General features: G+C 30.2%; 1 protein-coding gene across 36 annotated transcripts in view; it reads left to right on the top strand.

The window, feature by feature from the left end:
* The window catches only part of LOC143231838 (R3H domain-containing protein 2-like), a 49,943-nt gene extending 25,436 nt beyond the window's left edge, over nucleotides 1–24,507 (top strand). For 18 of the 36 annotated variants that reach the window (XM_076466542.1, XM_076466523.1, XM_076466531.1 and 15 more), the window contains 12 exons: nucleotides 3,150–3,255; nucleotides 7,360–7,464; nucleotides 9,276–9,443; nucleotides 10,034–10,229; nucleotides 10,495–10,700; nucleotides 11,155–11,281; nucleotides 14,054–14,256; nucleotides 17,138–17,332; nucleotides 17,576–17,744; nucleotides 20,902–21,606; nucleotides 22,780–22,998; nucleotides 23,662–24,507. In XM_076466542.1, the coding sequence (XP_076322657.1) occupies nucleotides 3,150–3,255; nucleotides 7,360–7,464; nucleotides 9,276–9,443; nucleotides 10,034–10,229; nucleotides 10,495–10,700; nucleotides 11,155–11,281; nucleotides 14,054–14,256; nucleotides 17,138–17,332; nucleotides 17,576–17,744; nucleotides 20,902–21,606; nucleotides 22,780–22,998; nucleotides 23,662–23,954 (2,692 nt within the window). In that variant the 3' untranslated portion in view covers nucleotides 23,955–24,507. The remainder of the gene's footprint in view (nucleotides 1–3,149; nucleotides 3,256–7,359; nucleotides 7,465–9,275; nucleotides 9,444–10,033; nucleotides 10,230–10,494; nucleotides 10,701–11,154; nucleotides 11,282–14,053; nucleotides 14,257–17,137; nucleotides 17,333–17,575; nucleotides 17,745–20,901; nucleotides 21,607–22,779; nucleotides 22,999–23,661) is intronic. The other 18 variants (XM_076466546.1, XM_076466528.1, XM_076466534.1 and 15 more) reach the window with 3 other exon arrangements.
* Nucleotides 24,508–25,191: the final 684 nt, after the last annotated feature.

Here is a 25,191-nt window from a genome sequence, read left to right as displayed (position 1 = left end):
TCTGTAATACAAAATACCTCTTATTAAATCAAATTTTATATTCTGTAATACCAAATACCTCTTATTAAATCAAATTTTATATTCTGTAATACAAAATACCTCTTATTAAATCAAATTTTATATTCTGTAATACAAAATACCTCTTATTAAATCAAATTTTATATTCTGTAATACAAAATACCTCTTATTAAATCAAATTTTATATTCTGTAATACAAAATACCTCTCTTATTAAATCAAATTTTATATTCTGTAATACAAAATACCTCTTATTAAATCAAGTTTTATATTCTGTAATACAAAATACCTCTCTTATTAAATCAAGTTTTATATTCTGTAATACAAAATACCTCTTATTAAATCAAATTTTATATTCTGTAATACAAAATACCTCTCATATTAAATCAAGTTTTATATTCTGTAATACCAAATACCTCTTATTAAATCAAATTTTATATTCTGTAATACAAAATACCTCTTATTAAATCAAATTTTATATTCTGTAATACAAAATACCTCTCTTATTAAATCAAATTTTATATTCTGTAATACAAAATACCTCTCTTATTAAATCAAATTTTATATTCTGTAATACAAAATACCTCTTATTAAATCAAATTTTATATTCTGTAATACAAAATACCTCTCTTATTAAATCAAATTTTATATTCTGTAATACAAAATACCTCTTATTAAATCAAATTTTATATTCTGTAATACCAAATACCTCTTATTAAATCAAATTTTATATTCTGTAATACAAAATACCTCTCTTATTAAATCAAATTTTATATTCCGTAATACAAAATACCTCTTATTAAATCAAATTTTATATTCTGTAATACAAAATACCTCTCATATTAAATCAAATTTTATATTCTGTAATACAAAATACCTCTTATTAAATCAAATTTTATATTCTGTAATACCAAATACCTCTTATTAAATCAAATTTTATATTCTGTAATACAAAATACCTCTCTTATTAAATCAAATTTTATATTCTGTAATACAAAATACCTCTTATTAAATCAAGTTTTATATTCTGTAATACAAAATACCTCTCTTATTAAATCAAGTTTTATATTCTGTAATACAAAATACATCTCATATTAAATCAAGTTTTATATTCTGTAATACCAAATACCACTCTTATTAAATCAAGTTTTATATTCTGTAATACCAAATACCTCTTATTAAATCAAATTTTATATTCTGTAATACAAAATACCTCTCTTATTAAATCAAATTTTATATTCTGTAATACAAAATACCTCTTATTAAATCAAGTTTTATATTCTGTAATACAAAATACCTCTCTTATTAAATCAAGTTTTATATTCTGTAATACAAAATACCTCTTATTAAATCAAATTTTATATTCTGTAATACAAAATACCTCTCATATTAAATCAAGTTTTATATTCTGTAATACCAAATACCTCTTATTAAATCAAATTTTATATTCTGTAATACAAAATACCTCTTATTAAATCAAATTTTATATTCTGTAATACAAAATACATCTCATATTAAATCAAGTTTTATATTCTGTAATACAAAATACCTCTTATTAAATCAAATTTTATATTCTGTAATACAAAATACCTCTTATTAAATCAAGTTTTATATTCTGTAATACAAAATACCTCTCTTATTAAATCAAATTTTATATTCTGTAATACAAAATACCTCTTATTAAATCAAGTTTTATATTCTGTAATACAAAATACCTCTCTTATTAAATCAAGTTTTATATTCTGTAATACAAAATACATCTCATATTAAATCAAATTTTATATTCTGTAATACAAAATACCTCTTATTAAATCAAGTTTTATATTCTGTAATACAAAATACATCTCTTATTAAATCAAGTTTTATATTCTGTAATACAAAATACCTCTCTTATTAAATCAAGTTTTATATTCTGTAATACAAAATACCTCTTATTAAATCAAATTTTATATTCTGTAATACAAAATACATCTCTTATTAAATCAAGTTTTATATTCTGTAATACAAAATACCTCATATTAAATCAAGTTTTATATTCTGTAATACAAAATACATCTCATATTAAATCAAGTTTTATATTCTGTAATACCAAATACATCTCCCAGAAAAAAAAAACCAAAAAAACTTTAATGGTGTCTTCTGGATGCTGTTTTTATAACATGATTCTTCATGTCAGTTAACACTAAGATACAGAGCATATTTTATAATTTTTTTCAGATGAGGGTTGTAATACCCTGTAGCAGATACAACAAAGCATTTCTGTTAATAAAGTTTGCAGTAACTCTATTAATGTTAACAGATAAGTAAAACAAACATTATTGCACATTTGTTTACTAAAATTTCCTGTTGCTAGAATTCTGCATATTAAAATTAGATTTTGTAGGTGTAGGTTTGTTCTTTTAAGTTTAAGAATATTACTATAATTTTTCACTATAACATGGAGAAAAAATAAAGTACAAACAATCACAAACCCTTCAAGCTAATGTTGAAGTACACATCTAACAGTTAATTTATTTTAGTATTCACATAACTCAAGTTTTGCATTGAAAAATGTAATTTGTTTACAAGGTTATTGTCGTCTTTTATCTTATAATATTGAAGCAAAGAGAGGCCAGTAACTACTTTATCATAAACATTCATGTTAAATCTAATTTGAATGTATGTATAGTGTTGAGATAAATTTAATTGTATAGTGCTGTGTTTAGTGAGCAGAACAATTTATTTTTATTTTTGAATTTTTACCTAATTTGTTTCAACTTGCTATGTCTTCTTGCCTCGTATTGCAACACTTAAGTACTGTAAGTAATATTTGCCTGTTTGATTGATAAAATTTTCATGATTAGATTTTTTAATTTATATCTTTATTGTATTTTGGTTAAAATGTTCTACTGTTTACCAAAATTTAAGTGCAAATATGAACTTATGTTTTAATAATGAAATAATTTGTTATAAAAAGATGGCATAAAGTATTTAAGCTCACTGGTGAACTTTGTTAAAAGTGATAAAATATTTTTCTTTCCTTTACGTTTATGAACAATTACCCAATCTCATTGTGGTTATTTTTTTGTACAGTGTAATATAGGAGCTACAATGACAGTTTTAATTAATCTTTACTTTATAATTTATTTACAGACCTGAGACAAAATTTAATGATCTTATACGTGATGAACTTGTGCCAGATGAGCCAAAGAAATTAATTCTCAAGCGTGATAATGTATGTTTTGAAGATGGAAAAGAGGTATTAAAGCCACTTGTTCTTCTGTAAACATTTCTTATAAAATATTTAAAGAACTGTGTTTGTTTATTCTGTATTTTCATTGGAAGGAAAATGTTTTGTTGCATTGATTTCTTGTTGTTGTCCTGTTTTCTTAAACTGTTGTATTCATTGTTAGAAAAGCTGTGTTGCTTGTTATTTATGGGTATTGAGATCTTTATTAATTAACCTGTGAATGTCTTGTATTCTAAAGACTACTGGTATGGGTATTGAAACTTTAATTAAAATATAGAACAATGTTTCAACCTTCTTAGATCATCTTTAGATTAACAAAGAGAGTTAATATTTAATCTTATGTTAACATAAAGATGAGCCAAGAAGGTCGAAATGTTGTTTTCTACTTCATTTTAAGTAAAGTTTTCATACTCGCACCAGTTGTCTTTATAATAAATTTTTACTTCAAGTGGGTTTCTCGTCATCAAGGATGTCTTGATCAGTGCATTAGTTATAGGCAGTATCATTGTTGTATAGTATGAAGTTTGAAAGCAGTACATTTTTTAATTAGTCTCACTATTATTGTTATTCAGTATAGATTAAAATTGTGTGTATAACTAGAGCTGTATGATTAACTTGGTCAATATAATTGATAATCTGCAAGTAATAATTACATTGAGTAGTGTCAAGTAGAAGGATTTATTAATCGAAATTGTGATTAAATGTATTAATGTCAAGAAAATAATGAGTTATTTTTTCTGGTTATTACTGTTTGAGATTATTCCAGTGATCTGGTGACCAAAATTGATTAATTCAATTAATCTTAGGAAAATAGTCAACAAATTGAAATTAGTGCTCTCAGTTATCTTTCCATCTTATGAGAATTACTGATTAGTTGAATATAACCAGTCAGACTGATGATTGTTTTGTAAATTCCACTAATATCTCAGCCCCACAGGGTATCACTTAAGTTTCATTTTTATTACTAATGTGAGTTGTGTCGTATTCCTACTACTATTTCTTATTTAGTACTTCTGTTCAATCTACGTTAATTCTATAGATGTGATAGGATCACATTAATCTGTATTTAATCTCTTTACTCCTTATGAAATAGATCTGTTTAGCTACATAGCCCCACTGTTAGTGTAATATTTAAAATTAGTGAACATTACTTGGATGGAGGGAAAAGTCTCACTAAATGTTTAATCCATTTCAAATACTTGTATTGATGTTGGTCCTACTGTATGTTTAATATTTATAATGTACTTAAACCAGATCTGTGACAGAACAGAGTTTTTCTATTTCTTCTATTATTATTCATAATTCATTTTATATCAGTTGTAAAGGTGTGGCAGAGTTATGATGGTTAACATTTTTTTTATAGATGAGATGTTGCAAAACAGAATCATCTCCACGCTTTCTTAAATGTTCAGTGCCATTATTTAAACAACTTGTAAAAATAAATAAAGAAAAAGTGTCACTTTCCTTCATGTTTCACAAAAGCATTTGATTTTAGGAACATTCTGTAATTTACATTTGTGGATGTGTGTAATCCCATTATTTATTTAACCCTTTAGCTGTGTAGTTTCTCATTGAAAATGACAGTGCAGTGCAGAATTTTTTTGCAGAGTTTTATAATTTTTTTTTTTATATATTTTGTTTGTATTATGTAATATATAAAAGAAAATTGCATATACTTTCTAACAAGTAATTCAGCATGCTCTGAGCCAAGTGAGTGAGCCAGTTATATCAGTGGAAATACATCATCAACCAATTAGAATTTAGTAATAAATTGGATGAGTCCCTGCAGGATGTTGTTTGAAAGAAATTAAAGTGCACTATTTGGTGTGATTCATGATTGCTTGTCAGCTTATTGTATATGGTGCATCTTGCAATTGCTTGTCAGTCTACAATTTCACTACATGGTATGTTCTACAATTGCATGTCAGTTTACAGTTGTACTGTATGGCAAGTACCACAGTAGGGGTTAATATTTCTGATTTGTTTAGCTGTGTAGATATTACCTAAACAGTGTGATTTTATGATATATTAATTCATTTTTGTGTTTGTGTGATTTATTGTCATTGCTTAACTTAAAATAGGAAGGTTCTAATTAGCTGATAATGATATGGTAATATTTCTTCCAATTTGGATATTTGATATTAAAGTATTTTTTATCATGGTATACAGATAGATTTGGCTTTAAAGTGTAGCCAATGATTCAAATTTTAATAGTATATAATTTTAAATTCTTTATTTTCGTAGGGAAATATTTTTTAAATAAAATCAAGAATTTTCCCATAGCAATATACTACTAAATTATAATTGTTGTCACAACATCTCACCTGGGGTTGTGTTTTTCTTCCTTAGATATGCCTTTTCAGAATAGATGGTATATCATTATTAATTTTGGTCTTTGTATCCAGGTAAATCTGGCCAGATTAGGTCTATCATTGAATTATATTGATGTCATCACTGATCAGCATATCCTGCCATGGCTTTTTATCATCTACTGTGACCTTTCTTTGATCTGTCTGATAGAGGCAGATAATTCGTCTTGCTGAACATCTCTTGAACCATTCTTCTTTTCCCATGTATTCGGATAGTTAGAAATCGGATGATTCTGTGGAAACTTCCACAGTTTGTTCCAGCTTGGTTATTCCTCAGTGGATCTCCTCTACAGTTTTTGTATTAACTGCTGAGTTGTATGTCATTTCTCTTGCTATGGATTGTGCAGTTGCTTTGCATAACACCAATTATACTGTTTACACTGACTCTCTTAGTTCTCTACTGGTCCTGAAATTGCTTAATGTTCATTTGCACCATGTTCTAATCAATGTTTAATTACTATTGGCACATTTTACTTCATCTTCCCTTAATACTTAGTATTCTGGATACCTGGCCACATCAACATCTGCAGCAATGGTGCAGCCAGAATCATGCCTGTAACATACATGGACTGCAGTCCTGTATTCAGGGCTTGACTTTGTGCCAGCTGGCAGTCAAATTGGAGTGAACAACATGACAATAAGCTTTTCCAATATCAACCTGTTGCTCTTAACTTTCTTGGTTCTATAAAGATCAGAAGTAGGAAGTTGTCCTGGCTAGGTTATGTATTGGTTACATTTGTTTAGCTTGTCATTTCCTTTTATCTGGTTCTGATCCACAAATGTGATACTAAAGTCATGATAGTCTGTTTTATTTCTTGTGCTGTCATTACAGCTGTGATCAGAGTCACCATTTTGTACATGTATTTTATATGGGTTTACTCTGGATGTTGGATTGTGATGTTGACGATGCTGACACTGTCCAACTTAATTATGTTTTTAAATATTACTTGAGTATTTTTATCTGATCTTAAGACGTTTAGTTTTTAACCCTGTCATGATGGTTCATGAATGAAAGGCCATGTCATTATGTTTGTTGACTGGTTCAAAGTCTTATTCAACCACTATTTTGTGAATTTATTTTGGTAAGTTTCGTATCAAATTGTAGATTGCGATTCAAGTTTAATATTATAGATAAGTTCACTTTTTAACCTAAAAGTAAATGTTAAGAAAGCATAGTTAAATATTAGATTTTGAGAGTCACATGGTATGTTGAATGCAGCACTGGTTCAGATTAGATGTTTATGATATCAAAATACTTAGCCTGTAGTTTTGTACAAGTTAGGAATCCAAAACATACAATATTGACAAGCTTGAATATAAAATAGGAACCTTGCATATCTTTTCATTTTTCTGAGATATGGTTTTTCTATTGAATCAAACATGGTGATTCCAATCACCTCTTTCCATTTTTGGAAACGGTCCCTTATGTGCACTTTGATATATGGCACGAATAACCAATCGACATCTTAGAATGTCTTTTAGTATGGAAACTATGATGGTTAACTTGTGGTTATGAACTTGATCAATTTCACTGAACCCTGTTTTTAGAGAGCAAAATTAGTGTTCGTCGGATCATCTGAAAGTCAGGTTACATGATGTTCGAGATGTTAAGATTTTTTGTATTTCTGTTATATTATGACTAATTTTTATGTACCTTACATTTTAAGTGTAATTTGTATGAAGTTGATTGAATAAAATGTAAAGTATATTTTTGTTTTATTTAACCTTTCACATTAAATACTAGAAGAGCCCAGAGAGACAGTCATCAGCAGATAGCAGAAAAAGCAAATCAATTGAAGAAAGAGAAGAAGAGTATGAGAAAGCAAGAGCAAGAATATTCAACCAAGATGTACGTGGTTTGTAAGTCATTAAGTATGATTGAAGGTGGACTTGTGTCTTGTAATCATTACGTAGGATTGAAGGTGGACTTGTGTCTTGTAATCATTAAGTAGGATTGAAGGTGGACTTGTGTCTTGTAATCATTACGTAGGATTGAAGGTGGACTTGTGTCTTGTAATCATTAAGTAGGATTGAAGGTGGACTTGTGTCTTGTAATCATTAAGTAGGATTGAAGGTGGACTTGTGTCTTGTAATCATTAAGTAGGATTGAAGGTGGACTTGTGTCTTGTAATCATTAAGTAGGATTGAAGGTGGACTTGTGTCTTGTAATCATTAAGTAGGATTGAAGGTGGACTTGTGTCTTGTAATCATTATGTATGATTGAAGGTGGACTTGTGTCTTGTAATCATTAAGTATGATTGAAGGTGGACTTGTGTCTTGTAATCATTAAGTAGGATTGAAGGTGGACTTGTGTCTTGTAATCATTAAGTATGATTGAAGGTGGACTTGTGTCTTGTAATCATTATGTATGATTGAAGGTGGACTTGTGTCTTGTAATCATTATGTATGATTGAAGGTGGACTGGTGTCTTGTAATCATTAAGTAGGATTGAAGGGTGGACTTGTGTCTTGTAATCATGAAGTATGATTGAAGGTGGACTTGTGTCTTGTAATCATTAAGTAGGATTGAAGGTGGACTTGTGTCTTGTAATCATTATGTAGGATTGAAGATGGACTTGTGTCTTGTAATCATTAAGTAGGATTGAAGGTGAACTTGTGTCTTGTTAATCATTAAGTATGATTGAAGGTGAACTTGTGTCTTGTTAATCATTAAGTATGATTGAAGGTGGACTTGTGTCTTGTAATCATTACGTAGGATTGAAGGTGAACTGGTGTCTTGTTAATCATTAAGTATGATTGAAGGTGGACTTGTGTCTTGTTAATCATTAAGTATGATTGAAGGTGGACTTGTGTCTTGTAATCATTAAGTAGGATTGAAGGTGGACTGGTGTCTTGTAATAATCTTCAGACTTCGTTATGTGGTTTTATACAAAAACTGGTGATTTTCTGTTATATACATTTAATAGTTCAAAAATTGCTTAATGGTATGAAATCTCAGTATTAGACTGTACATTTTGTGTTTATTATAAAATCTGCAATATTCCATTTTTGGCTTATTAAGCTAATCTGCTTGCTGTTACATTATAAGATATTATTTTGATACATCGAAATTCAAATCCACTAGGTTCCAAGAATGTTATTTCAGAAAAATACAACTTTGGGAGATGTTAGAATGCAAGGCCTACTTATAGCATCGTAGTGCTAAACGAATATGAATTATTTGCAAATAGTGGGTGTAGGTATAGTGTTAGGTGAGCAGTAAACCTCTTTTCATGTAATGGGTAATTACATTATTTGCATTTCACTAATTCAGCATTTTGCTATATTATCATTAAGGTAAATCTTCATAGTAATGAAGCTGTAGTTATGAATTATTTCTTTATCGAAGACTGATTTTAATAAAATTGAAAACAAAATTCTAAATTTGACACTTCCAGTTATAGTTTTAGTTAACGATTTGGGGAGGGTTGCTTTTATCATAAGGGATTTACTTGGAATAGTTCAAATTAGTTTTTCATTGCTGACAGTTTGTAACAGGAATTTAAATTTTAATTTTGGGATATGTGCATAAGATGTAAAATTATTGTAAATTGTGATATTGAATAATTGTTTATAAAGTATTGCTGATGAAGCTGATTTGTTTTTAAAGTTTTTATGTATATGTGATGAAGGGATATTAAATATATAACTTGGTTTTTAGTCTTGTTCTTCACTGGATGGAAATGTGGAACTTTTTGTGGCTCCCTTTCAAGATGGATTACCAAACTCTAGCTTACGAAGTAGCCAAGAAGACCTATGCACTTTGGGAGTTGATTCTCGGCCGTGGAGTAGCACTGATTCTGATAGCTCTGGTCGTCCTATTAATCAGGTTATAAAACTTTGCATTGCTAGTGAACTTGACATACAAATTCTGATATTGAATGTATTGTAATTGTTTCATAAAAATAAATATAAATCCTTGAAAAGTAAAATTTAATTATAAAAATGCTTAAATATAAATAGATGGCTTGGCCATTATGTTGCCCTTGGTAGTTGTGTTTTTCTAAAATTTGGTGTTTGGTCCTTGTGGTGATACTGTGTATATAGCTTATTGTGTAGCTCTGAGCTTAAACAAAACCAAGATAATTTTGTTTTATAAACTTAGAAGTATCCATGTTGGATTATTTGAGTAATTGTTTTACTAAAAGGAAGTTTTTAGTTTTAATAATAATAATATGAAAAATAAACACGTTTTTAAAAAATAAAAATATTGTTTTCAACTAAAAATCTACTTGATTTGGGAATTCCATCTGCATTTTTATTTTTAATTAAACCTTATTTACTTATATTTCAAAATTATTTAAATACAGTCCCTGTATACTTTGTAGTATATTGTATATTTCTTTTTTTTTCCTCAGAAATATTACTTGTTTCAATGATTATTAATTATTTAATCTCTTTTTTATGTTGTCTGTATAGGATGTTGGTCAAACTGGAAATAAAAATCAGGGCATTATTCTTTTAACAAAGTCAGAGTCTGAAGGAAAAGAATTTCTTGTACCAAATAGAGATGTTAAAGCACTAATTACTAAGGCTAGTAGCTTTGGAGGAATATCTGTTCTAACTCGGGACAAACCTACAGATAAAAGATCATCTCCGAAACTGACCAAGTCAGGTGTGTTGTCAATTATATGTTGAATTAATTACGAATGTAACGTGTATGTCACCCACATACATTGGGACTGGTATTTCTAAACTTTTTTGGCTCAAAGTTAATATATGAAGCTTGCAGAAGTAAAAAATTTAAATCTTAATGTGTGTAAAATATAGTGTAAATATTTTTGCAAAATTTTTGTTGCATTTTATATAATCCACCAATTTTTCCCAATCTTTAGAAGATTTTCTTGTATTTTTATTAAAATATGAAATAACCTTTCTAGAATCATTGAATGTGACCAACTTGATAGGACAGCATATATCAAATGGCATTGGTTGTGCTTCTGCTGGTGTTTCTTCTTGTCAGGGATCACCCAGTATAACATCTTCAACACAGAGTACTTCTCAAGGAATGTCAGTCTACTCTGTGGTGGTTTCAGGTGTTCCTGCATCTGTAGTATTGAACACCCAGACAGTACCAGCTCAGAAGGTTTGTCATGTTTTTATTCTTTTCTGTTTCATATATTGAATTGACACTATCAGTATTTTTCTATGATAATTAAAACTGCTTTTAAAATTAACTACGTCTTGAACCTTCTGACATTAAAAAAGGTGTAATAACTTGCATCTTGGACTGTAAATTTTTATTTTAAGAATATATGTTTGTGTTTCTTGTTGACTTGAATTGAGAAGCCTGATAAAGGTTTTAGGATACTACTTTTTGTGAAACGTTAATTGCTGATTAGTTACACAACATTTGTTCAGGCCATCAATTTAAAGTGTTTTGATATTTTTCAGCTACAGCTTCATTTATTTAAAATATTGACAGTTTTGGGGTTACTGAAAGTTAATTACTAACATTAAATATATTTCATCACCTTTTATAATTTTTCATTAATTGTAGTAATCATAAAAAAAAATAAATAAATGTTTTTATATAACAGATGTCTGGTCAGCATTCTTGGCTAGCAGATAGTAAGGATCAAACTGTATCAAATGTATGTCAACCTCCTGTGTGGTCTCTTTCCACTGAATCTGTTTCTGGCAATGTTGTCATCAGTGCTCAGCCTGGTATGTGAAGCTTTGGAGTTCAAAATTCATGAAATGTTCACGTACATGTATTAAAGAAATAAAACCAATGTTTAATACAGTTATATAAAAGCTTACACAAGTATCATCCTTCTCTTAAGTTGTGTAATGTTAATTAATTGTTTTAATTCAAATGCATTTTTTGGGAATGTGTCCAGTGATTATCTCTGTAGTTGAAAATTATAATACTGAATAATCAGTTAGTTGGATGAATTTCAGTCTGTCAGTAAAATAACGGGGATTCCACAAGGATTTGCTCAAAGCTCTTAGTAGAGCTTTGGAGGAAAGCCACTTTTAAAGGCAGAAAACCTTTGTTTTCATTGGCTTACACTAATAAAATATTGATAATAAGTGATTTCAGAGTTGTAGGAAAATCATGATTTGCCTACTTGTTGATATTATTTTTTACTTAACAAGCCTACAGCAAAATTGTTTGGGTATTTTGCACCAAAACCTATGCAGGTATTCTATGTGTAGTGCTGTGAACATCAGTGATCCACTTAAAAGTTGGTTATATTTCACCGAAAGTTTATTCATATGGTTATAGAAACATGATAGACGTGGTGCACATCTTTACCAGCTGTGTTTTTACTCTGTGCTCATTAAACTTGTTTATACCAAACCTTGGGCATAAAGCTACTTGTCTCAGCAAATAATTACTTTAAAAGACATCAGCTTTATTTAAAACAATGTTTTATTTTAAAAGGTTGCTTTTCTACTGGTATAGATTTAAACATGCTTAGTGGATGGTTGTGTCTTACTCCAGGTATATATTTACCCATTTCTGTGCTGTGAAAAAGCCAGTATGTAAGGTAATTAAAACTTGAGAATTAAAAATCTACAAATAGAGATTTGGAGAAGTAAAAAGTAAACAAACAAGGTAGGAGATTTGTTTCTGACAGTCTGCTCAAGCTGCAAATATTTATTATGACTCCAATATAAGTTTATTGTAAGTGACGTCTACTGTAGTGTTGGATCACACAGAAAGTTTGCAAAAAACTGACAAAATAGTTTTTATTTTAATTTGATCCACTTAAAATCATTGTGTTGATCTTTTCACCATCAAAAAATCTAGTGTTTTCTTAGTATGAAATCTACAGCTCATGGAATTTCTAACACACTAATTGTAAACTGCCATGTGAAACTTTCCCCAGTTTTGTGATTGGATGTTGTAACTCAAGTCTCTTGTCTCTTTGTGGTTTTCTGTAACTATATTTCAGCAACTTTTTAACACTGGATGATTATCACAGTGAACTTCCTCATTCAGACAACTGTAATGGTTTTAGTGTTTCTCTGTCTTCTTAAGAAGAAGCTTTATTTTATGAAGTAATGCTCTATCTCGCATTAGTTCACATTTATTTTACATGAAGCTTGTTGTATGGTTAAAAGGGGGGGGTGAACATACACAAGAGATGGATATCTTAGCAGGTTTGATCGTTGTTGTTTCAATATTAACTCTATGGTGCTGGTATACACCACCTGTAATCTCTTCTGTGAATCTATACATGGAAATGTTTACCAGTAATAAAAATAAACACAGTTGGATGAAACAAAACATTTTATATGCAATGTTCAGACAGTTCAGAATATGTACTCCATCTTCAGTGAATTTTTAAAATAATGTTATAGAGATACTTGTATTGCTATATAATCATTATTAAATAGTTTTCTTAAAAGTTGGGTAAAGTAAAAATAAATATTGTAGAATATATTATGAAACAGTTTTAACAATACAAAATTAGAATACTTTGAGATCGAGAGAGATTTGTAACTCGTTAAGAGTACAGCATTGTTTAGCTGTGAATAAACATTCTTCAATTTTGTGTTCAAGGCCTGAAGATCCTGTAGTAATAACAGAGAAATTGTTGTATGGAAGCTGTAGTTTCAAACTGTGAATGAATGAATGATTGGCTGGGTTTTTGTAACAGTTCTGTTTGATACTCCTTAGTGTTCATAGGCTCTACTTTTTAAGTGGTATCCAGTTTTTCCAATGTATATTATCTTAGTTACTTCATGTATACTTTATCAGTGTTACAGAACTCTGATACGATCAACAGTCAGAGCTATCATTTAGGATGTTGGTGTTAAATTAAGTGATGTAGAATATTTTTGATATTATCTTATTCACTGATTATAGGATCGTCTTTTTCAAATGTAATCGTGACTTTACTCTTTCAAATCATGATTATTATCCTCTTTAAGGAGGTTACACAAAAGAAAGTAATATAATGTTAGTACGTGTATATCAGAAGTGCAGTGTTATTTTTTATCCTTTTGTTTTATTAGTTGTATTCAATAAATTTTTAAATAGAAAAGTAATTAGCATAATTTAAAAAAATCAAACTTACAATTTTATGTGGCTCTAAGATTTGTTTATAAACAAATCAATTATTAACCACCATAAAATTTATTTTTCTATAATAAACTGTTACTGCTGCTGCTATTAACCTAATGCAGCATCAAATTGAAACTGGCTGGATATATAAAATGGGAATTTTTAAATCAACATTTAGGATAACTGCAACAAGGTACTTTAATATTTTTTTTTAAACAGTGTTTTGCAACATTAAAACAACTGAAACTACATATTATCTAATTAGTTGTAAATTTTTAATGTGGTTTGGTCAGCTACATTGATATCAGTGACACCCCTCTGGTCTGGAAAGGGTCAGTTATGTTACACCTGAATTTGGTCAAAAGTTTGGTTATATATCAACACAGATACACATGATTTTTTTGGAATTTTATCTCAAGGTGTACAACCGTCCGTTCCTGTCAATGGAAATTTATCATGTCCAGCAATCCAGTCCCAGGTCTGCCAACAACAGCCTCAACAGTTCCATGGTACACTGGCTCCAGCATTTATTTATATGCCATGCATCCCGCATCTGACCCCAGTGCAAGGGACTTCACAACAAGGCCCTTTATCCAACACAGATCAAAGAACAGTAAATTCAGTAAGGACATAGTAATCTGACCAATAAATTTTGAGATTTATGAAAGTCATTTTCTAAATTGAAAAATAATCAAAAACATAAAAAACTGGTGGTTTGACTTTTTGTATATCTTTTAATTGTTTAAAAAGTCAACAACAGTAGTTTATTAAGTGTGTGATAATCCTCAAGTTTGGAATTGTTTCATGTAAGATAAAGTATCTTTGAAAGTCCTTGAAAACATAATAACAATGTGTCAATATATATAACTAATACATGTTGCAGAGTTGAGCACAGTAGTCTTTCCTTTTAAATTTACACTCGTACGTTGAACAAATAAATAGTAATTTTTAAAATTTCATTTTTATGTAGATTTTGGGTTTCAAGAAGTACTTGAAAAAGTGCTTAAAGTGTTCTTGAAAAGTGCTTGAAATTGATCAAAGTAATATAAACCATGAAGTATTTTGACATAAAAGTTCAAGATAAAATATTTAGTGTTATTTATGATTATCCCAAAGTGCTCAAGATTTCACAACATCATGTTTTTAATGTGTAGGATGTTTATTAAAATGATCTCCATTAATCTGCTACGAGAAACATAATAGTAGCCTTAGTATGATGTCTGTCGTCTTACTCTTTTACTAAAATATTAAAATTTACATAAGATTTGTTTGATGCTCTTAAAACCCATTCTTTTTCATTGATCAAGAATGGTTGAACAGATATTTATTAGTACTTAGTAGTGTGGCAAGTTGTATCATTCATACTTCAAGTATATTACACAAGTTAACTGTACTTCTGTAGATTCAGGGAATGTTTTCTTCTGTGTACTTGCCACAGTGACAATTAGGTTTTTTAATTGTATTAATTACTGGCAAACCAATGCATTTTGTGTGGTATTATGTATACTTTGTGTGTGATAGAGGTATAAAACATACAAAGATGTGGATCATTTTATACATGTCATTTGGAAGACAAATGTAGTGATATATTACCAGTCAAAAATATAAATACAGGGTCATTATAAAGTCCTTGTGTAGTTTTAAATTTTCATAATTTCAGTTCTATACGTGATAAAAACAACCTGTAAAAAGGGTTAATGAAACAATTTATTATTTTGTTTTTACATAGATTTATTCTTGAGAGTTTAATTTTCAGTGTGTCCACCATCATTACATATACAAACCGTGATGTGATTCCGAAGTTCTACAAATACAGTTTCAGTTGAATTTCGGTAATATCCCAAATCACATTGGTTATCCTAGTCCCCAAGGTCATCTAAAGAGTGAGGTTTTGTTGAATAAACACTAGTCTTTAGATGTCCCATAAAAAATAAACCCATTGGGCTCAAATCTGGTGACCAAGGTGGCCAGGAGAGTGGTCCACCTCTTCCAATCCATCTGTCAGGGAAATTTTCATTCAGAAACTGCTTAACTCTGAAAGTAAAGTGACAAGGTGCATCATCTTACTGAAACTGTATCTTCTATCAGTCTTAATTATATAAGTTCAGGAATAAAGTAATTTTGCAACATTTCTAAATAACTCTCACCATGAACAACCCACACTTCAAAAAAGAATGGTCCAGTTATACAGCCCTTTCCTAATGCACACCACACACTGATCTTAGTAGAATCTCTTTCATGTTTCTCAAATTCATGTGGCTTTTTAGATTCCCATGTGTGATAGTTATGCTCGTTGACTTTACCACCGACGTGAAATGTTGCTTTGTTGGAAAACATTAAATGGTCCCAAAATGAGGCATCACTGACAAAGTTTTCATTAAATTGATAACAGTCAATTGTGCTTGATAATCCTCTTCAAGCAACATTTGGTGAAATTGAATTTTGCAGGCTTTCATGTAAACTTTTGTTCTGAGAATTTGACACACTGTTGAGTCTGGAATACCCAGTTCAAAAGATGCCCATCTTACTGATTTCCATGGACTTTGAATAAAGGATTGTTCTACAGCTGCTACATTTTCCTTCCTTACACTTGGCCTTCCAGATCGTGGCTTATCATTGACAGAACCTGCTTTTTTGAGCCTGTTCGTCCAGTTAGTTATGGAATTCCTGTGTGGTGCATCTCTATTTTAATTAGTTCTAGATCTTCTTTGGACCCTAGTAACAGATTTTAGCTTGGCTAACCACAGGACACAATTCACTTCTGTTGATGCTGTGGCTCAATCCTATTTCTGCAAATAAAATAATCAACAAATTAATAAAATAAAAATAACCAATTAATTGCTAAATCATGATAAAATAAATGCCTTGTGTTTCTCAGTGCTCTTTGCAGGTTGATTTTATCATGCATGGAACTGAAGTTATGAAAATTCAAAACTGCACATGGACTTTATAGTGACCCTGTATAACCTAAACAAAAACATTAATTTTAAAATAGCTAACTACTTTGTGACCAGTTTTAGAACAATTCTTAATGTGTGCTAGTTTTTCAATGTAAAACAATCATGTGAAAATTGTGACTTAGAGAAATGTCACTGTATGAAAATTATATTTCTAGTTCTGAATGCTGTTTACAAGCAGCAAGATCCATGTTGCATTGTATAGAATAATTTTGTTTTTGCTTGTTAAACATTTATTATAATGAATTTATTGAACAACCTGGATGAAATAAATCATTTGTATTTAGAATACATTGGGGACTCACTGGTAATTAGTGAGTTATCATTATTGCAATGTTGATGGCATTTTGTTTACATATTTTTTGAAGACTCCTTATATTAGAAGAAACCCTGTAACAAAATTTTGGACTCTGAAATATTTTGTGCAAAAATAATTTGAAACAAATATATGTAATAATGCAAGGGTTGAACATAATAAAAGGAAACTGATGTTTTAATGAAGATATAAATTTAATTTTTGTACGAATTGGTGTTCTTTTACCTCAGAATCTAGGGACAAATGGGGTAAATGACCTCGGTAGTCAGATGTCAGCCTTAGGTTTTACGACATCTCATCAGCAATCACAAGATGTAACTGGAGCAAGTCAGGGAACTGAACCTGTTCCAACATCTACAGCCTCTTCAGTTTTAGGATCACAAGGTTATGTTGTAACACCAGTCAGGCCTCAAGCTAAGCAACCTGTAAGTATAGGTACAAAACAAATGTATGCAACATTTCTTTTAACTAACTACTAGAAATGACACCAGAAAGGAAATTTGTAATAGAACTCTGAAAAGGTTAATTAGGTAGATAGCTGAACATCATGAGTCATATATTCAAATGGGGAAACTTGTATCCCTTCATCAGATTTTGTTTTATTGAGTAGTACAATTTTATTTTGAAGACATTTGTGAAAAAATGGGACATTTTAATGTTTCTAACAGGGTCCAGTATATTACATTCATCAGCACACTTCATCCTTAACTCCAGCCCATCCAGTAAGGTATATTTATCCAGTGATGCACTTTGTCCAGCAGTCATCATCAGTCATATCTGGAAATGTGCCACTTGGTGCTCAGAATCTTGAAAATCAGGGACTTCTGGGCCTTTCAGGTTAGTTGTGTTAAACCAGTAGTGAACTTTGGCATTGTGGATAAAATATTCTCCATCATTCAGGAGAAAGAATTATCATAATTATTAGGATTTATTTGATATTAATTCTCTTGTTATGGGTAAGTCAAAATGTAAGGGTCACAACATTTTACAGAGTTGCATTAAGTGTTCAATTAATTTTATCTTCACAGGTATCCTTTACCACACATAGTACAAGGTTCTAGTGTCTTACATTCAAAATTTGATTAAACAACTTTATGTTGATGTTATAGAAATCAGAATAGCATAAAATGCATATTTTAATAGTATATAAATTTTAAGTTCTTAATTCTACAAGGCAATATTAAAACATATTCTTGAATTTCCTCTGTGACCACAACATATTTCTCTTAGGTCATCCTCATTTTATCCATCAACCCTTCAAAAAGTATGAAATTAAACATAAATTACTTACTATAAAATCTTAATTGTCCAAACAAACCATAATTTTTATAGTCTTCAATTTTTTTTGGTTAAAAAAAACTGTCAAATAGAAAATCAAGACCTCCCCCCTTCTGCACATCCTCTTTCATAATTCATTAATAGTTCACCCTTACATTTAATTATACATTACCTGTATCCAATAGAAACTCTTAAGTTTTAGCTATAAAATGACACAGTGTAAACCGTGTTCTGAATGGTTAACTGTGAATTTTACTGAAAGTAACAACATCGTTCCAGTGAGAAAGTTAACGACTAGCTTAGATGAATAACAATTTTGTCACAAAGCCAGGAAAACTTTCAGAGATAAGGGAAGTTGTGTACTTGTCATGTTATTAATCTCTATTGTTTGGTGCCTTGTTTAATTAAGTAAAAATTAAGTGCAATACTATGAAGTTAAGGTTAACTCTTTTTGACAAATGAAAGAAAGAAAAAAGATTCAATAGTATTTTGTTTCTTGTTTTTCATTTTTACTTTTTTAAAGTAACTAAAATGTAAAAATAAGGGTTTTTTAGGTTCGTTAAGAGTAGATAAAGTAAAATAAATAATGTTAATACTATGCTAGCTGTAGTAACTCATGGGTAATGTAATTTGACAGCGTAACATAAACTGCACATGTCCTGAGTGATTTACAACATATAATGATGTAGGAAGCATATTGGAAAGAAAATGCTTTAACCTAGTATACAGATACTATACTGTGAGGTCAAACAAAGACCATAGTGTAGTAATCAGCAGTTGATAATGATCATTTTCATTATGTATATTTAAGGAAGGTAAGTTTTCATTTTATATATCGACTTCTACAAGTGGCTGAATCCACTCTTAAAATAAAAATAGTCTTTTCTCTAAAAAGACATGACAGAGTAACATTGACAAGCACTTTTAAGCCTTAAAAAAACTGTTGTTTTTGATCTTTGACTAAGCTAGAGACTAAAACAAGTTTCATGACTTATATCCAAACCTCTTATGATAAGGAAAGCTGGTCAGAGAATGTTAATGCTTTATTCATATGTCATATACAAATTTAGGTTTGTCTTTTAGTACATCTTAATGTGTGCAGAAACTTCAGTTATGTAAATACACTACTTTATATTGTATTTTATATAAATTTATTAGTACTATAATTATAATTTTTTATGTGATTTAGTAATACTGAAGTAATGTTCTTTATTATTGCTGTGGTAGAAATAATATTTTATTGATCTACTGACATGAAAATAGGTTTCTATATCCTCATTGTTGTCATGGAAAATTGTATTTCATCTTACTGTATTAAAATTTTGATTTTTTAAACACTCACTAGCAAATAACCAGAAAAATATGTAAGCATTTATTTAGTGTCTGCATAATATGTAAGGTATGTTAATGAACAACTTAAAGGACAATTATTGTTTTTATGGTATTTGTTAGAGCTTTATCTGAAATAATATTCACCAGTAATTTTGTTTCACCTGTTACAAGCAGTATGGCTATTCAGTGTAACATAAGATTCCACCTACAACAACATTTTGCTGCCAAGTGTGTAATGCTAGTACTGTTTCTCAATAAAAATGTCAACAAATGCACATTTTTGTAAAGCTGTCGAAGGAAAAAGAGTTACTGTTACACTGTTACCATCTGCTATAAGAGGTGACTATCAAACTGCTCTAAATCCTGGTATTAATTTTTATATATTAAACTCTCTAGAAATTAAGTTATTTGTTACAATGGTTGCCAGTGGTTAACATCATTTGACTGTCGTAAGTCTTGCTTTGATCTTGCCGAAGTGATTATTTTGCTAGGGTGTAATCAGAGATTCCCACCTTGTTACAACAACAATAAATTTTTCTCCACACTGAGGGTCCATGGGTTCATTATAAGAGTGTTTGTCAAGTTGTGTTATTCAGTTGGAATAGTACAGGACTTAGCAGTGGACGATGTTGACTAGCTTCCTTTCCTAAAATGTGGCACTTCAAGTTTAGAGATGGCTAGTGTAAAGTGCCCTTTAGTAACAAAAATTCAATGAAACAAAGAACTTCACTTTGAAATCTAAAAATATATTTTTTTATTCTTTGTCAGGCTTTTATTAAATTATAATTAGTTCCTGCCTCACAAAAAGTGTATAAGGCAAGATTTGTAAAGTATCGTGATAGGATGGAACTTGAATGTTCTTAAAATATCTAGAAATATGCTGAAAAGATTTAAAACATTCTGTTCTATTAGTTTGTTTTTTTTCTAAAACTTACTTAGATAAAATGAGCTTCTGTGAAATAACAAAAATAAAATTATAAATACTCAAACTGGTAATAAACTGTGCTTTAAGTAAAAGAACTTTATATTACAATGTTTTGGAGTGAATTATTATGGTTGTTATTGTTAAGTAGACCGATGGCAACTGGATTACAAGTGGCTTAGTCGAACTTACAGTTGGTTTATGGTGTCCTCAGCAGCATTTTAGAATTTCATTTTACAAATTCACAAGAGGTATCACAAGATTAGGAAGCACTGAAGATATTAAGATCAGTTGTGTACACGTGAATAGTATTTAGGAATATTTCATATTAGCTTTTCTTAAATATATTCATATCAGTTACAGTATACTTACATGCCACTCCTTCATAGTAGTTTTGTGTATTACAGATGTTAAGTGTTTTAAATTAATTTTAAAAATTTTATTTTATTTTTAATGTCTCAGGTCAGACTTATGTTCCAACATATCCAGCTGCCAGCAGTGGAGATGTTTCTAGTGGAACATCAGCATACCTAAACTGTTCTCAAACTAGTACTTGTACTGTAGCACTTTCTCCCTCAATATTCACATCCACCTCACAGTTAACTTATTCCAGCTATCCTAGCAGTAACTTGGTTTTTACTACTCTCACAGGAACTGCCAGTCAGACCCAGCCCAGTGGCTACATCTCGTCCCTTCCTATTGTGCATCCTCCAACAGCTAATGTACCAATATATTTTGTGGCTAGTGGTGATAATACTGCACCTTTATCCCAGCCGTCCCAACAGCCTAATAATACAGGCTGTACTCCTTTTCAACCTCAGACCCCTCCATCACAGAATTCTAATCAAGGCCTATCTGGACAGGCTCCTTCTTTAGGTGGTGTAGCTCCATATATTGGCTATGGTGTTTTTCCCCCATCACAGTCACAACAGTCTCAGTCCACACTAACAGCTGTTAATTCTGGAACGTTACCATCTAATCCGTTTCCAACCAGCTTGATGGGTCCTATCCCTATGATACGGCCAAGCATTCCTTTCATTAATAATGTTCAGAATACCACCACACCATCTCAAGGCTTGTTTTCATCACCATTTGGATTGGTTCCCACGAGTAAGGGACAAGTTAAACCAGGCGAGGGAAACTTGACTGAATCTGTTGAAGGTTCAGGTAAGTTTTGAAATAAAATTTTCAAAATGTTTTTTAATATCAAATTTTATTGGTGTTTTTGAGGTTGACTTTTATTTTGAGCATGTCTCTAATATATTATTTCAATTCAGACATCACTGTGTCAAATAAGGTACAAGAAAGAGTGAGTTCCACCTCTTGTTACTACCTAAATGCACATTCTAAATTTGGCCTGACTTGGCTAGGTAGTTAAGGCACTCAACTCATAATCTGAGGGTCGCGGGCTCAAATCCCCGTCACACAAAACACGCTTGCCCTTTCAGCCGTGGGGGCATTATAATGTTACAGTCAATCCCACTATTTGTTTATAAAAGAGTAGCCCAAGAGTTGGCAGTAGGTGGTAATGACTAGTTGTCTTCCCTCTAGTCTTACATTACTAAATTAGGAATGGTTAGTGCAGATAGCCCTCGTGTAGCTTTACGCAAAATTCAAAACAAATACATTCTAATTTTATTACATTTGTACTTAATTTTCAAAGGTATTATGCAGGCTTCATGCCTTATCTGCATGTTAATAATACCATAGTTAATACTGAAGTTGGCAAAATCATGTGAAATACTTGTAATTTTATATTTTAAATAAACACTTGAGATATTTTATGTTTTTATAAGTTTATCTACATGCACAGTCTTGCTTGTTTTAGCATTTCTCGTATTTTAGTTTAAGATTTTTTGTAAACCCTGTAGACAAGGTACAGTTTCCAATAGGATATTTGAAATATAGCTGGCAGTGCTATTTGTCATACTAGTTTTATGGAAAAGCCAAACTTATTTGTTTCCAAAGTTAAATAGTTCAACTTTTAGTCCAAGAACTTGAGTGAAAATAAAGAATATTGTACGATACCTCAACTACATTACTTCTGCTGTGTTCAGTGTCATCAAAACCTTTTGTTCTTTACCAGGACTCGTGAGGCCATCTAGGATACGACAGACTCGGTAGTAGTTCAGTTACTACTTGTATTATCAAATTGCACGAATGACTGTTATGATGTGAACAAAGTTGATGAAGCATAATGGATATAAATTCTTATACAAGCCATTTACAAATAAGAATTTTAGTTGTAGAAATGCTCTAGTTTTAGTACATCTAAATTTACGAACATTTTCTGTCATGTACCTACATGATTGATTGCTAGTATTAACATATCATTTTTAGATGTTCGACTTATTGGAACACCACTTCATCAGTTTAATCCACTTATGATGTCACAGAATCAACCTCTTCCTAGATTTCCAAATCACCCCCACAGCCAGGGAAGTTTGCTCATGAACAATAGACCCCCTAAACTCCGAAGACAGAGGAATAGAGGAAGCAACTCTGTGAGCAAGACTACATCCATACCAAATGATTCACAGGTGCTTGAGGAAGTAGAAGGTAATCTGTTTTTACAAATATCAAAGGAACATTTGAAAATGAAAAACAAAATTTGTAACTTACGAATGATAGTAATTAAAAAGGTCGTTGTCTAGTTGTAATCTTCCAATTACAAAGTGAATACAGAACTTTAAATTTTAAGATGTTATTAAATAACTCTGTCTCCTTTGTTGAGCTCTTTTAAAAATAGTCTTTTTATGCAAGCTGTCATAACTATTTTAATGTGTTGGTTTTGGTTTTAGTTCCTATTAACCATATACAATTGTTATATTTACTTTTGAGTTGCTCTGTTTTTCTCAAATTAAAATGTGATTGAAGATCAAAATTTGACATTTTTAGATGGAATCTACCAGCAAAGTTCTGTTATATTCTGTGTGAAGGGATTCTGGAGAATAAATTTGAAAATCTTTGGTATTTTTCATATTAGTGGCATGTGGATACAATTTGTTAATAATAATTATTTTAGTAATTTCGTTAAGCAAATTACTGACTGGTATGCACCAATTCAACTATTAGCCCCTTATGTATCTCATAGTTTATGAATTCTTTGTAGAATGTATGTTAATGTTTTTCCATTTGATTTTTGATGAAAAAAATATTTGATGGTACATACATTTTAAACTGTATTGCGAGTACATTCTCTGTCTTTCTTTATATTTGTAGGGAATTGTGTTTTGGAAGTTGAAGGGCTTCCAGACGGCATGAAACGCAGTGAAGTGGAAAGGTTTCTTGAGCAGGTTGTCAGTCAAGGGGCCAGAATTGATTTTTTGTGCACAAAATTGGGATCCGCTGCACCTGCAGGAAACGATGTTATCTTTAATTCCAAGTTTAAAGTGTTGGCATTATTCGAATCAAGTACAGCAGCTCAGAATGCACTTCTGAACATTAAAACATCAAAGTTTCAGCTGCGCCCTCCTCAACAACAGAGGAAAGATAGTGTTAAAAATGTAAGCTAAACTGACTTAATGAAAGGAAGGTACATTATTCCAAACAAACTATTTTTGTAATTGAAATAAGATTCCATATTTAACTACCAACATGAGCTGCAGAAAATGATTAATTTTACCATTCTTTAGCTATTAAACAGTCCACCAATCACAGAGAAGCAAGAAGAAAAGTACTTCCAGTTTCTACTTTTATTTTTTCTTTTGTCACTTCACAAGAAGGATCTATAATATCTGTTCAATCTGTTGAAATTATTGCTTTGATTAATTTCTCTTTTCTTATCCAATGGTAATTAGTCTTCTGTGATTCCCAAGTTTAATGTTGAATCACAACAGGCTCACTGTTTTGAGGACTGGTCTTTGTTGTTACACCTTGATTGTGTTTTATCAATTTGGTGTTATAAAGATTACTATTATGATGACACAGTGGTTTGTTGAACCTTTTATAGTAGTATCAGTTTATAGTTTCTTCTTCAAGTTGTTTTGATGATGCCAGCTATTTCTATTTCGTTGCTGTCAATTCTTCCAATAAGAGATGGTAGAAAATAAAACCATATTGAATGAAGTAGATTGATTTAATTTCTATGCTTTAGTTCTTAATGGTACTAAACAACAAGAATTCCAGCTGACATTAATGAGTTTCTGGATTATCTAATAAAATAAAAATGTCTCTAATAATGTTTTAAACTAATTATCTTCATAAGGTTCAGAGTATGATGAATATTACATTTGTTTCGACTTGCATGTTTCAAGACCAGAAACTTTTCAGCCAAACTTCTCTTACAAGCAAATGTTATAATTTAGAATACAAATAAAAAAAATATTGATATTCATCACCCTTCAGTAATAATTCCATTTAGAAATACAGTTTTTTTTTTATAAAGTAAAATTGAAATTTTAAGATATTCTTAAGACTAGTTTTGGTACCAAATGACAAAACTAAACTTGATGGGAAAAGGTATTAAATACTTTAGATACAATTTTTAGAAACCTTGTATGTATTTTAAACTTACCAAAATTTGTGAAAATATCTTTTGTATTTATAATTTTTTAAATGATTTAACGGTGTTCAAGAATACTTAGAAATATGGATGGAGTATGTTCTTTGTTTCACTTTAAGAGATCTGCAGATGTTATTCCTAGCAAGAATTATTGGTTTGATAGTATAGTGTATTTTTCTTTCATGCTAGAAATGCATGGAAGAATCCAAAATGTAAATTCTAGGCTTTTGATTTTTACTGTATTTTTA

The sequence above is a fragment of the Tachypleus tridentatus genome, chromosome 11, assembly GCF_004210375.1.
Source record: "Tachypleus tridentatus isolate NWPU-2018 chromosome 11, ASM421037v1, whole genome shotgun sequence".
In the NCBI taxonomy this organism is placed as follows: Eukaryota; Metazoa; Arthropoda; class Merostomata; order Xiphosura; family Limulidae; genus Tachypleus; species Tachypleus tridentatus.
This window is presented reverse-complemented; position numbering and strand designations above follow the sequence as displayed.